The sequence below is a fragment of the Pseudonaja textilis genome, chromosome 16 (genome assembly GCF_049901715.1).
Source record: "Pseudonaja textilis isolate UNSWEBS1 chromosome 16, rPseTex1.2, whole genome shotgun sequence".
Lineage (NCBI taxonomy): Eukaryota > Metazoa > Chordata > Lepidosauria > Squamata > Elapidae > Pseudonaja > Pseudonaja textilis.
In genome coordinates this window covers 3,954,817-3,966,956 of record NC_142005.1, presented here as the reverse complement: position 1 = coordinate 3,966,956, position 12,140 = coordinate 3,954,817, and the positions used below count along the sequence as shown (strand labels likewise).

Sequence of the window (12,140 nt, the reverse complement as noted above, 5' to 3'; positions counted from 1 at the left end):
TGTAGTGATAGGAGGAGAGGAATTATGAGATATATGGGGAACAATCTTCTTGATTGTATTTAGTTCATTGGGCATCGTCATAGAGACACACCCTAAACCAAGGCTCTTCAAACTTGGCTAGTGTAAGACTTGTGGACTTCAATTCCATAATTCCTGACTGGAGGAGGAGGAGGAATTCTGGGAGTTGAAGTCCACAAGTCTTAAACCTGTCAAGTTTGAAAATTCCCGCCCTAAACTTTCTCTTCTCTAGACTAGCCAAGCCCAGTTCCTGCAACCGTTCATCGTATGTTTGAGCCTCCAGTCCCCTCATCATCCTGGTTGCTCTTCTCTGCACTCTTTCCAGAGTCTCAACGTCTTTTTTTATACTGTGGTGACTATGGTGACGAGCTCTCTCTCAGTTTAGCAATGCTTTTTGGTACTCCAATGAAAACTGATATTCCCACCTTTACCTTAATTTTTGGATGTTTGAAGAGATTCCGGAGATCCGGTAGATGCCATCCTTGACCCCATGCTGTTCCACAAACTCCGTGCAGATCTTCAGGACCTGGGGAACTGGAGAACCACCAAGATTCAATTTGGAAATGGTAAATCTCTCCACGAGTCTCCCAAATCAGCTAGGGAAGTCCCATCAATCATAATTCCATCCTAAAGTTTCTCCATGAGGATTTCCTCAAAGTTTGGAAAACCAGGAAGACTGGCAATCCCCGGAGATCTGATAGAACAATCAAAGGAATCAAAGGCAATCCACTCACACCTCAGCTTGGGTCAAATCAATGCTCCGACCATTCCTCCATCACTGGCTGCTAAAATCCCATGGAAAAAGTTTGTCTCCTAACCCCAAAGTATTTTTTCTTGGTTCCCCCCCACCCCTTGGAAAATATTAAGTTTCTCATCCAAGAAGCTTCTTTGGTTCATGGATTTAATGAAGCTGCTACAGTTCAGGACAATTCAAGCTTCATGAATTGAAGAAGCTTCTTGGATGAGAAGCGAAATGTTTTCAAACAAAAAAAGAACCCCAAGAAAGTCTGGTTGCCTTCTGGGAAAAAAAACACTGTTGGGCAGTGGTGGGCTGCAACTGGTTTTAACAACTGGTTGGGTGAGTGTGTGTGCAGTGCACATGCAGTGTTCAAAATCACCCATTTTCAGCTTAAAAACTTACCTTCTATGTCAGCGCTGATGAGGAAAACAGCTGAGGCGCGGAAATCTTGCTGTGCCACGCAAATCAGCTGAGCTAAAAACCAGGGAAATATAGGACAGGAAAAGGCAGGGTGGGATTCTACTGGTTCGGACCGGTTCACGTGAACCAGATGTTAAAGTTACAGCTGGTTTGCTGAACTGGTATTTCACTTGACTGGCTGGCCCCACCCTTTCCTTCACAGGAGTCTCCATGCGGCCCTTTTTCAGTGCAGGTAAGTACAAGGTCAGCGCGGAGGCCTTGGGAGAGGGAAAAATGGTCCTTCTGGAAGTCTGGAAATGGGCCTGTTTCTGGCTTCCGGAGAGCCTCCAGAGCCCAGGGGAGGCTGTTTTCACCATCCCAGAGGCCTGGGGGATGCCTCTGGACCCTTGGGAGGGTGAAAACGGTCTCTCCCGGGTTCTGGAGGCCCACCAGAAGTCAGAAACAGGAAGTTCTGCCCACCATGGCCCTGCCCACCCAGCAAACAGGCAGCAAACCAGTTGCTGGGATTTTTGAATCCCACTCCTGGGTGGGTGGGTGGGGCAATTGCTCACCAGAACTACTGGTTCTCTAGAACCGGTATGAACCAGTAACAGCCCACTACTGCCTTTGGGACAACTATGACCTGGGTGATTGAGACTCCCCATAAACATGCACTCTCTCCCAATCTTTTTCTTAGAGCTGAATGGAAATTACAATAGGACGGTAGGCATGATGGTGCACTTATGCACGCCCCTTCCAGACCTCTTAGGAATGGGGTGAGGTCAACAGTGCATAGTTTGAGGTTAAAGGAGTGGGGTGGTTAGAGGATGTAACAACAGTCAGGTAGTGCATTCCAGGTGTTGACCACTCTGTTGCTGAAGTCGTATTTTCTTCAATCAAGTTTGGAGCAGTTTACATTGAGTTTGTATCTGTTGTGTGCTCTTGTATTGTTGCGGTTGAAGCTGAAGTAGTCATTAACTGGTAGGACATTGCAGCAGATAATTAGAGACTGCAGACCACCAAAGAGAGGATTTTGCACAGAAAAACACACCTGGTGGCTTCCTAAATGCAAGAACATCACACTCCCCCTGTGAGAATTTCTCTAACGTGTTCTTTTCCAGGAATTCTCAACTTTGACAAAAATGAATCTCTAGATCAGGAGTCTTCAAACTTGACAGGTTTAAGACTTCTGGACTTCAACTCCCAGAATTCCTCCTCCAGTCTATGTTAGTTCAGGAATTCTGGGAGTTGAAGTCCACAAGTCTTAAACTTGCCAAGGTTGAAGAACTTTGCTCTAGAACAAGTTATCTTTCCTCAAACTGAAAGAAGCAAAATAATATCTTTGCCCAACACCACATTCTGGAAGCCCACCAACAATCTTCAGTCATGGTTTTATCAACCCTGTTTCTGTTAAATACTCCCCATTCTTGGCGTCTTGGAGCAATTATTTAGAATTGACTAACCCCGAGGAAGCATAATGTCCAACCACATATCCTCTACAGCCGTGGGTCTCAACCCCGGTGACTTTAAGGTGTAGAATCATAGAAAAACAGAGTGATTGAAAGTCTTCTAGTCCAGCCCTCTATTCAAGCAGGGGATTCTATATCATTTCAGATACATGGCTGTCCATTCTTAAAAACCTCAAGTGATTGGAGCACCCACAATTTCTGGAGGGAAACCATTCCACTGGTTAATTATCCCCACTATCAGGTAATTTCTCCTTACTTCTAGGGTGCTTCTCTCCTTTATTAGTTTACCTCCGTTGCTTCTTTTCCTGCCTTCAGGTGCTTTGGAGCTGTCCAAAGTTGTCCCCTTCTTCTTTGTGGCAGCCCCTCAAGTATTGGACTTGAACTCCCAGAATCCCCCAGCCAGCAGGGATGGACTTCAATTCCCAGCACACTGGCTGGGGAATTCTGGGAATTGAAGTCCAAACATCCATGATTGTGAACCTATGGCATGCATGCCACAGGTGGCAAGCAGAGCCATTTGTGTGGGCACCTGAGCCCCAGTCAAACTTACCTGCACTGTACATGTGCGTGCCTCTCAGCTGATTTTTGGCCCATTTGAGGCTGTTTTCGTCTTCCCAGAGGCTTGAGAGAAGCCTCTGCAGCCTCAGTAGGCTGAAAAATGGGCCTTCCGAAAATGCCAGAAGTGCCTGTTTTCAGCCTCTGGAGGGCCTCTGGAGCCTGGGGGAGGCCGTTTTCACCCTCCCAGGGGCTCAAGAGAATCTGAAAAACGGCCCATTTCAGCACTTCCAGTATTTCCAGTATCGTTCGCCATCACTCCCGTACATCTTAAATACACCCCGTGCAGGTTGAGATGTCCCTGCTCTACCAACATGCAACAAATAAGAATTAGTTTCTTATGAGTAAGCGAGCAAGATTTCCCGTTGGGCTTCCTCATTCAGACTGAGCGGGCGGGTGGAGTCCCTGCATGATTTCATTTCTGAGCCAGAGACAGGAAGTGAGAGACAGAAAGCAACCCAGCAATAAAACATGGTGCTGAAGACGTCAGCATGTTTATAGCACATTTGTGTTTGTTGGGGGCATCTCATGGCTGGTGATGGCCAATGCTTTTCATTCTGCTCAGGAGCTCAAGGCTTTGGACATCCAGCCTCCACAACACCAGCTTTGTGAAATAGGTTGGAGCAGCCCGTGTTTTTCCATGCTGGCTGGGGAATTCAGGGAATTGAAGTCCACAAGTCTTAAAGTTGCCAAGTTTGGGGACATCCCCCCCCGATCTGACCTACCTTGCTGGGTTGTTGTTACAATGAACATATAATTGAGGGAGATTCCCCATGTAAAAGTACTCCAGTTCTTGAAGAAAAGGCAAGATAAATATCTAACAAGTCACAACAAATTTTCTTTCTTCTTGGAGAAGTTAAAAAGGGAACTTCTGCCATAGTTGTCTTCTGTGATACAGCTTTACATGACTCTACAACCTCCCCAACTATCCATAGCTTTACAAAAGCTCTCCTGATAGGTTTATTTACCTCAAGAATTACACTCATGTGGAAACCAGGAAGGATGCAAATCATGGGAGAAAGGACTCCACCATAAATGGTAGGGAACTAGAATCCCTAAAGACTATCTATCTTTATAGAATAACAGAGTTGAAAGGGATCCGGGAGGCCTTCTAGTCCAACCCCCCTCTGAAGCAGGAGTCCCTGTGCCATTTCAGACAAAACCTCCTTCTTCAAAATCCCCAGGGATGGAGCACCCAGAACTTCTGGAGGGAAGCCATTCCATTGGTTCATTATTCTCACTGTCAGGAAATTTCTCCTTAGTTCCAGGGGTTGGATCTCTCCTTGATAGGTTTCCATCCCAGGTGCGATTCAACTGGTGTAACAACCGGTTCGGTGATAGCGCGCTTTGCGTGCGTGCGCATCAAACATGCACTTTGTGCACACACAGAGCATTTGCTACTGAGCTTCTCCAGCAATCTCTGTGTCAGGATTCCAGCAAGCGCTCTAATTAAATCATGATTCTCGAGCCAAACTTCAAAAAACTTCAAAGGATTCATTAGAGGTGACATGCTGGCCTAGCCCTGTATATGAAGCCAACTCTGGCCTACGTCAATTACCCTGTTTCCTCCGCTTCCCCCCTGGGTGTCTCATAAACCAGATTCTCCAATTGAGCACCTTCATGGGCTGGGTGTCATCCTTCACGTTCTCCAATTAAATATATTCACGAGCAAAAGCTCTTTTAAAGATAAGAGTTGGAACATACTTCCGCTTTCAACTGCTCTTCCAGATTTCCTTCCTCTCCCCCCCCCCCTCTTTTTATGGCAACTACTAAAACAGGCATAGGAATGTTTTATGAGTTGACATTCTGTTTGTCAAACAGCTGATCCACTTTGCGGCCCGAATCAGCTGAGCTTGAAAACCAGGATATAAAGCACAGACTACAGCTGGGGTGGGCAGGTGGACCCAACAGCTAATCGCACTCACAGATGATCCTCGGAGCTACCGGTTCACCTGAACCAGGCCAAGCCGGTTGAATCCCACCCCTGGTTTCCATCCATTACTTCTTGTTCTGTCCACAGGTGCTTGGAGAATAGCACCTGCGGACAGCACCTTTGTGGCAGCCCCTCAAACCCTGGAAGATCATTATCATGTCCCTCCTTTAATCCTTCATTTCAATAGGCTAGACCCATGATGGCAAACCTATGGCACGCGTGCCACAGATGGCACACGGAGCCATTTGTGCGGGTACGCAAGCCCCAGACAAACGTACCTGCACTGCGCATGTGTGCACCTTCCAGCTGATTTTCAGCCCGTTTGAGGCCATTTTCACCCTCCTGGAGGCTTGACAGAAGCCTCCGTAGCCTCAGGAGGCTGAAAAACGGGCCTTCCGGAAATACCAGAAGTGCTGAAATGGGCCCATTTTCAGCCCATTTTCAGCCCTCTATAGGCTGAAAACGGGCAATTCCGGTATTTCCAGAAGGGCCATTTTTTGGCCTTCTGAGGCTGCAGAGACTTGAGCCTCTGGGAGGGTGAAAACAGCCTCAAATGGGTCGAAAATCTGCTGGGAGGCGCATGCATGCACAGTGCAGATAAGAGGGTGGGACGGGGGTGTTGCGCATACATGTGCAGGGGGTGAGCCACATTGCATTGTGCATTGCACATGCGCTTTTGGCACACCACAACAAAAAGGTTCATCGTCACTGGGCTAGACATAGGTTTGTATAACAAGGCATTCTGGTAAGACTACAACATCAATCACAACAAGGGAGAGATTGGCTTGTTTACGACACTCAACTGTCCTTGACTGCAAGTTTGCTCAACCGTAATATTGATGCAACCACTCCCAGGGACAAGGGCTGGGGCAACAGCCCAAACAAGGAAGTCACAAGAGTTCTAATAGACTTGCTTTTCCTCCCCTCCTTGCTACCTGGGCTGTTAAGGGCCACCTCCCAGATGACTTCCTGTGTGCTGCACAAGGAAGTTGGCCGGTGCCCAACCCAGCCTTTTGTGTATCTCAGCGTTCAACAAAGAACAGGTAGAACCGTGTCCATCAAATGCACATTTCTTGTCTTGCATGCAATTCATACCATTTATGTTGGAGTTATGAATGGATGGTGGAATCTCAACCCAACCTCCTTCAAAATGAGCTGATTAAGGTGCCAACACCCAGGGATAACAACCATGCAGGCTGGGGTGGCAGGAACTACAAGGTGGAGAAGTGGGGATGCTGTGGGAAGAGATTCATCAACCCAAGGACCATGTTTCCTCTGGGAACAGAGATTGACTCAGCCCCAGCATTTCTTGAGAAGAGTACTGTACTCCTCCACTCGCCATAGAATTCCCTTTGCCTCCAGTCTCAGAATTTTGGGCTTGGACAATCTGGAACTGTACCACCTGCGGTCTGATCTAAGTATAGTTCACAAAATTGTCTGCTACAACGTCTTTCCCATCAACGACTACTTCAGCCTCAACCACAATAACACATGGGCAAACAATAGATACAAATTCAAAGCAAACCACTCCAAACTCGATGGCAGAAAATACGACTTCGGCAACAGAGTGGTCCATGCCTGGAATACCCTAGCCGACTCCGTTGTTACATCCTCAACCCCTCACAGCTTCAACCTCAAACTGTCCACTGTGGACCTCACCTCATTCCTAAGAGGTCCTTAAAAGGGGGCACGCACAAGTCCACCAATGTGCCTACTGTCCCTGTCTTACTGTTCCCATGTTTGACAAACAAAAATAAAATAAAAATAAACATTTAAAAGTTTAGAGTTCTGAACGGTGGGGAAATGTGCAGTTTGCTGAAAACATGGAGTGTCTTAAAATGTTGACCAAGACATGGCAGACACCAAACATCTATCTCTCTAAGTTCCCATTTGGGGACTTTTTCCTTTGACTTTTGGGAAAAGGTTGCTCAATCTTGACAACTTAAATAGGTGTGGACTTCCACTCTCAGTATTTCCCAGTCAGGGAATACAATATAGGCAATGTCTAATATTTATTTCAGAACAGCAAACATTTAAAGTTTATCCTTAATATTTGAGGGGGGAAATTCTTGGCAACTTTCAGATGGGTGGATTTAGGCTTCCAGAAGTCCCCAGTAAGTGTGTTCAGTTAGGTACAGGTTAATAGAGTTGGAAGGGACCTTATAGGTCATCTAGTCCAACCCCCACCAAGCAGGAGACCCTAAACCAGGGGTCACCACCCTTTTGGACCTCAGGGACCACCAAACTCATAATTTTATATCCCAGGGACCACTAACCGGTTCTGTGGGCATGGCCTATTTTGTAGGTGTGACTTGCTGGGCATGGCTTGTATGTAAATATTATAAATATTTATATAAATATTGATTTTTTTTATTAAAAAAGAGCAACTTTTACCCAAAATCAGGCAAAGCAGGCAGGCAGATTGAGTTGCTCACAGAATCACAGATTCATTCAGAGATCTATCTGCCATCGGCTAGCTCAGTCTGTCACATAAAATTTGCTTCCAAGAAAACTCATAAAATTTGCTAGCAAGCAAACTCACAAAATTAACTCACAACACACCATGTATGTAAATATGGAATTTTTTATTTAAAAACAGGAACTTTTACCCAAATCAGGCAAAGCAGGCAGGCAGATTGAGTTATTCACAGAATCATTCAGTGATCTATCTATCTGCCATTGGCTAGCTCAGTCTTGTCACATAAAATTTGCTTGCCTGTGTCTACACTGAATAATAGAACCTTCAGTCCTAAGGGAGGTTCAGCTGTGCTAAAAAACAGAGCTGAAGATCTAAAGACTAGCTAGAAAGCAAGAAATCCAACCATTTCCTGCTTCCTAGCTAATCTAAATCTCCCAGCACAGCAGAACAGCTGATGGTAGGAAAATGGAAAAATAGAAATTTAGCAGGCAAGTTTGCTGGGTAAGGAGTGAGTAGGCAGGGAGGGTTCCTGTGGGCCATGTTGGTGGCGCAGGCTTGTGTTTCCGCGCAGCCTGGATTAATTGCTTTGGGGGGGTGCTCTGGGGATGACATTTCTCTGTAGCCCACCAAAATTTTCTGACCACTGCCCTACACCATTTCTGACAGATGGCAGCCCAGTCTCTTCTTGAAAGCCTCTAGTAATGAAGCTCCCACAACTTTTGAAGGCAACTTCTATTCCATGGGTCAGAAAATTCCTCCTTATTTCCAAGTTGAACCTCTCCTTGTTCAGTTTCCATCCATTCTTCCTTGTCTGGCCTTCAGATGCCTTGGGGAATAGCTTGACCCCTTCCTCCTCTCTGGGGCAGCCCCTCAAATATTGGAAGGCTGCTCTCCTGTCTCCCCTGGTCCTTCTCTTCCCTAGACTAGCCAGGCCCAGTTCCTGTAACCATTCTTCATATGTTTTAGTCTCCAGTCTCCTCATCATCCTGGTTCCTTTTCTCAGCACTCTTTCTAGAGTCTCAACATCTTTTTTATAGTGTGGTGACCAAAACTGGATGCAGTTCTCTAGGTGTGGTCTTACTAAGGCTTTACACAGTGGCATTAGTACCTCCCTTGATCTTGATTGTATCCCTTTGTTAATGCAAGTTAGGATCACATAGGCTTTTTGGGCTGCCGCTTGCACATTTCTTGCTCCTGTTTAGCTGGTTGTCCCCTAAGACTCCAAGATCCCTCTCACAGTTACTGCTATGAAGCCTCATTTCACCCAGTCAATATGTGTACTTTGGGTTTTTCTTGCCTAGGTGTAGGACTTTTCTGTACGTTGAATTTCATTTTGTTAGACAGGGCCCAGGGTTCAAGTCTGTCAAGATCCATCTGGATCTTGAGCCTATCTTCTGCGTGTTAGAATTGAAGTCCACCCATCTCAAAATGGCCAAGGTTGAGAGACATTGCTTTGGGAGCAAGCGGGTATCCTTTAAACTTGGCAAGTTTAAGGCTTGTGGACTTCAACTCCCACAATTCCTGAGCTAACATGACTGGAGGTGGAGGAATTCTGGGAGTTGAAGTTCACAAGTCTTAAAGCTATCAAGATTGAGGACCTCTGTTTTAAACCAAGCTAGCCACCATTTTTATTTGCAAATAATGTTTGTAAGGCCGGTGGCGGTGACAGATAGAGGCAACCAGAGAAATAAAAATTGATTCTAGAACTTTGTGGCAGAACTTTGTTCCAGTCTAATTTTTTTAAAGTAGAAAGGATCTATTAAAAACCACAGCCACCTGGCCAGAGATCCTGATAAGCAAAACACCAAGACCAGGTTTTCTGAATTTGGATCCCATTAAAATGGTGGGCTTCAACTCCCAGCCATGCTGGTTGGGGAATGCTTGGAATTGAAATCCAGCCATCTTAAAGCTGTCCAGATTGAGAAACCTTCACAAAGAGAGTCAACTGTTGATCTCCGCTTTATAGTGTAGGAAGTTAGCACCCACCTCTAGAAAATGAAATATCCTAGGAAATACTAAAAAGGCAGAATATTTCCTCTAAAAAGAGAAGTAGAAACTCAGAAGCAGAAGCTCAGCCCCCACTTTTGTTAATGGGTGGGCCATTAAGGCCTGGGCCAGAGTATTCTACATAACAAAGTTCTACTCCAGGTAGAGCCATAATAGGAATTGCCCAAAGCTCTTTTCATTACATCATCATCTAGCAAAGGCTCAACCAAGCCTGGGACTCAGGACAGCCTACAGAGTTGCTCCTGCATGTCTAGTTTAACAAAGAGAAAGACTGAGGGTGGCATGATAGCAGTCTTCCAGTATTTGAGGGGCTGCAACAGAGAAGGGGGCGTGCCCATCCAAAGTACCACAGGGCAAGGCAAGAAGCAATGAGTGGAAACTTATCAAGGAGAGATCCAACCTAGAAATTTCCTGTGAGGGAGATCAATTAACCAGTGGAATGGCTTGCCTCCAAAAGTTGTGGGTACTTCATCACTTGAGGTTATTTTAAAGCAGGACTCTTCAACCTTGGCAGCTTGAAGATTTGTGGACTTCCACTCCCAGAATTCCTCCACCTCCAATCATGTTAGCTCAGGGATTCTGGGAGTTGAAGTCCAAAAGTCTTAAACTTGCCAAGTTTGAAGAGCCTTATTTTAAAGGAAAGATTGGATAGCCATTTGTCTGAAGGTTGGACTAGAAGACCTCTAAGATCCCTTCCAACTTCTATTCTATGTCATGCCGTTCCGTTCCACTCTATTCCATTCTTAGTCTTATTCTATTTTATTCTTATTCTAGTCTAGTTTAGTCTAGTCTAGTCTAGTCTAGTCTAGTCTTATTATTCTAGTCTTATTCTTATTCTTATTTTATTCTTATTCTATTTTTTTCTTTTATTATTCTATTCTATTTTATTCTATTCTATTCTTATTCTATTCTTTCTTATTCTATTCTTCTTCTTCTTCTTCTTCTTATATTATTATTATTATTATTATTATTATTATTATTATTATTATTATTATTATTATTATTATATTCTAATTCAATTCTATACAGATAGTCCATGACTTATGACTCAAAATTTCTCTTGTGAAGTGAAACAGTTATTAAGAGAATTTTGCCACCCCTCTACGACATATCTTGCCATAGTTGTTAAGTGAACCACGAGTTTGGCAAATTGTTGAGTTAGTAACACAACTCAACACAGTGGCTCAGTGAATCCGGCTTCCCCGTGGACTTGGCTTCTCAGAAGGTCGCAAAAGGGATCACGTAACCCCAGGACACTGCGACCGTCATAAACACGAGTTAGTGGCCAAGTGCCTGAATTTTGATCCTGTGACCATGGGGATGCTGTAATGGTTGTAAGTGTGAAAAACGGTCATTAGTCCCTTTTTTTCACAATTTTAACAGTTGTAAGTTAAGGGCTAGCTGTATTCTGTAATAATGGTGGAATATGACTGTGGGCTTGACTATCTCTGCTTTCAACATTGGTTTGATATTTTTCATCATACACTTAACATTGCTGCGTATCTTTTACTGAATATCATATGGAATTTGCAGGAAACCTTACAAGAATATTCTGTTTATGTTCTGGTTTCTTTATTAGAAATATTTTCTAGCTGTGCACATTGTCATTCATAGTGGTGGGCATATAAATTTAATAATCAAATAAAAAAGTAAAAAATAAACTGAATGTAACTCCTATAGTTATTTCTAATTGCAGAAAAGACAATGGCTACCAACCTTCCATGGAGGACCTGTATACTGCAGGAGACAAAAAGAGGGCTGTGAAAATATCTACAGACCCCTCACATCCTGGACATAAACTCAACTCCTACCCTCCAAACGATGATATAGAGCCCTGCACACCAGAACAACTAGACACAAGGACAGTTTTTCCCCAGACATCATCACTCTGCTAAACAACTAATTCCCTCTACACTGTCCAGCTATTTACAAAGTCTGCACTACTATTACTATTAATCTTCTCATCACTCCTTATTGCCCATCCCCTCCCACTTGTGTCTGTATGACTGTAATTTTGTCGCTTTTATCCTTACGATCTATACTGACTGTTTCCTAGTATGATTTGATTGCTTATTGTACCCTGTGATTATTATTGTTACACCTGATGATTCTTGACTCTTGATGAATGTATCTTTTCTTTTTATGTACACTGAGAGCATTTGCACCAAGACAGATTCCTTATGTGTCCAACCACACTTGGCCAATAAAGAATTCTATTCTATTCTATTCTATTCTATTCTATTCTATTCTATTCTATTCTATTCTATTCTATTCTATTCTAAATTTCAACCATAGGTATGAGTAAACTCTATGGGGCATTGGGAGACACGAATTGGGACTGACAATATGTAGCATATTTCTTCTCATTATTACAATTTCCACACAATTATTCCATATGCAGTTTTCATTTTAGACTTGAATGTAAAAGTTTAAGAAGGTTTTTTTTTTAGAATTTTCTGCCCAGGCTAAATCGTGTGTGAACGTAGTTCAAACAAGGAAGGGCAAGAAAGAGAAACCAAACATATGTCCAATATGGTGGTTGAGGTAACTGCAAAATGACAAAGCAATCTCAGCCTTAATCCATATCTGAGATTCAATGTG

The 12,140-nt window shown here is 44.0% G+C and overlaps 1 protein-coding gene across 2 annotated transcripts in view; it reads right to left on the bottom strand.

The window, feature by feature from the left end:
• Positions 1 to 12,140, bottom strand: part of ARHGAP30 (Rho GTPase activating protein 30) — a 36,121-nt gene that overhangs the window by 22,129 nt on the left and 1,852 nt on the right. Inside the window, exons 1-2 of one of the 2 annotated variants that reach the window (XM_087914247.1) lie at positions 5,392 to 5,471; positions 450 to 552 (exon numbers count right to left, since the gene is read on the bottom strand). In XM_087914247.1, coding sequence (XP_087770373.1) covers positions 450 to 552; positions 5,392 to 5,404 — 116 coding nt within the window. In that variant the 5' untranslated portion in view covers positions 5,405 to 5,471. Of the gene's footprint in view, positions 1 to 449; positions 553 to 5,391; positions 5,472 to 12,140 lie in introns of those variants that run through there. The other variant, XM_026716482.2, reaches the window with a different exon arrangement.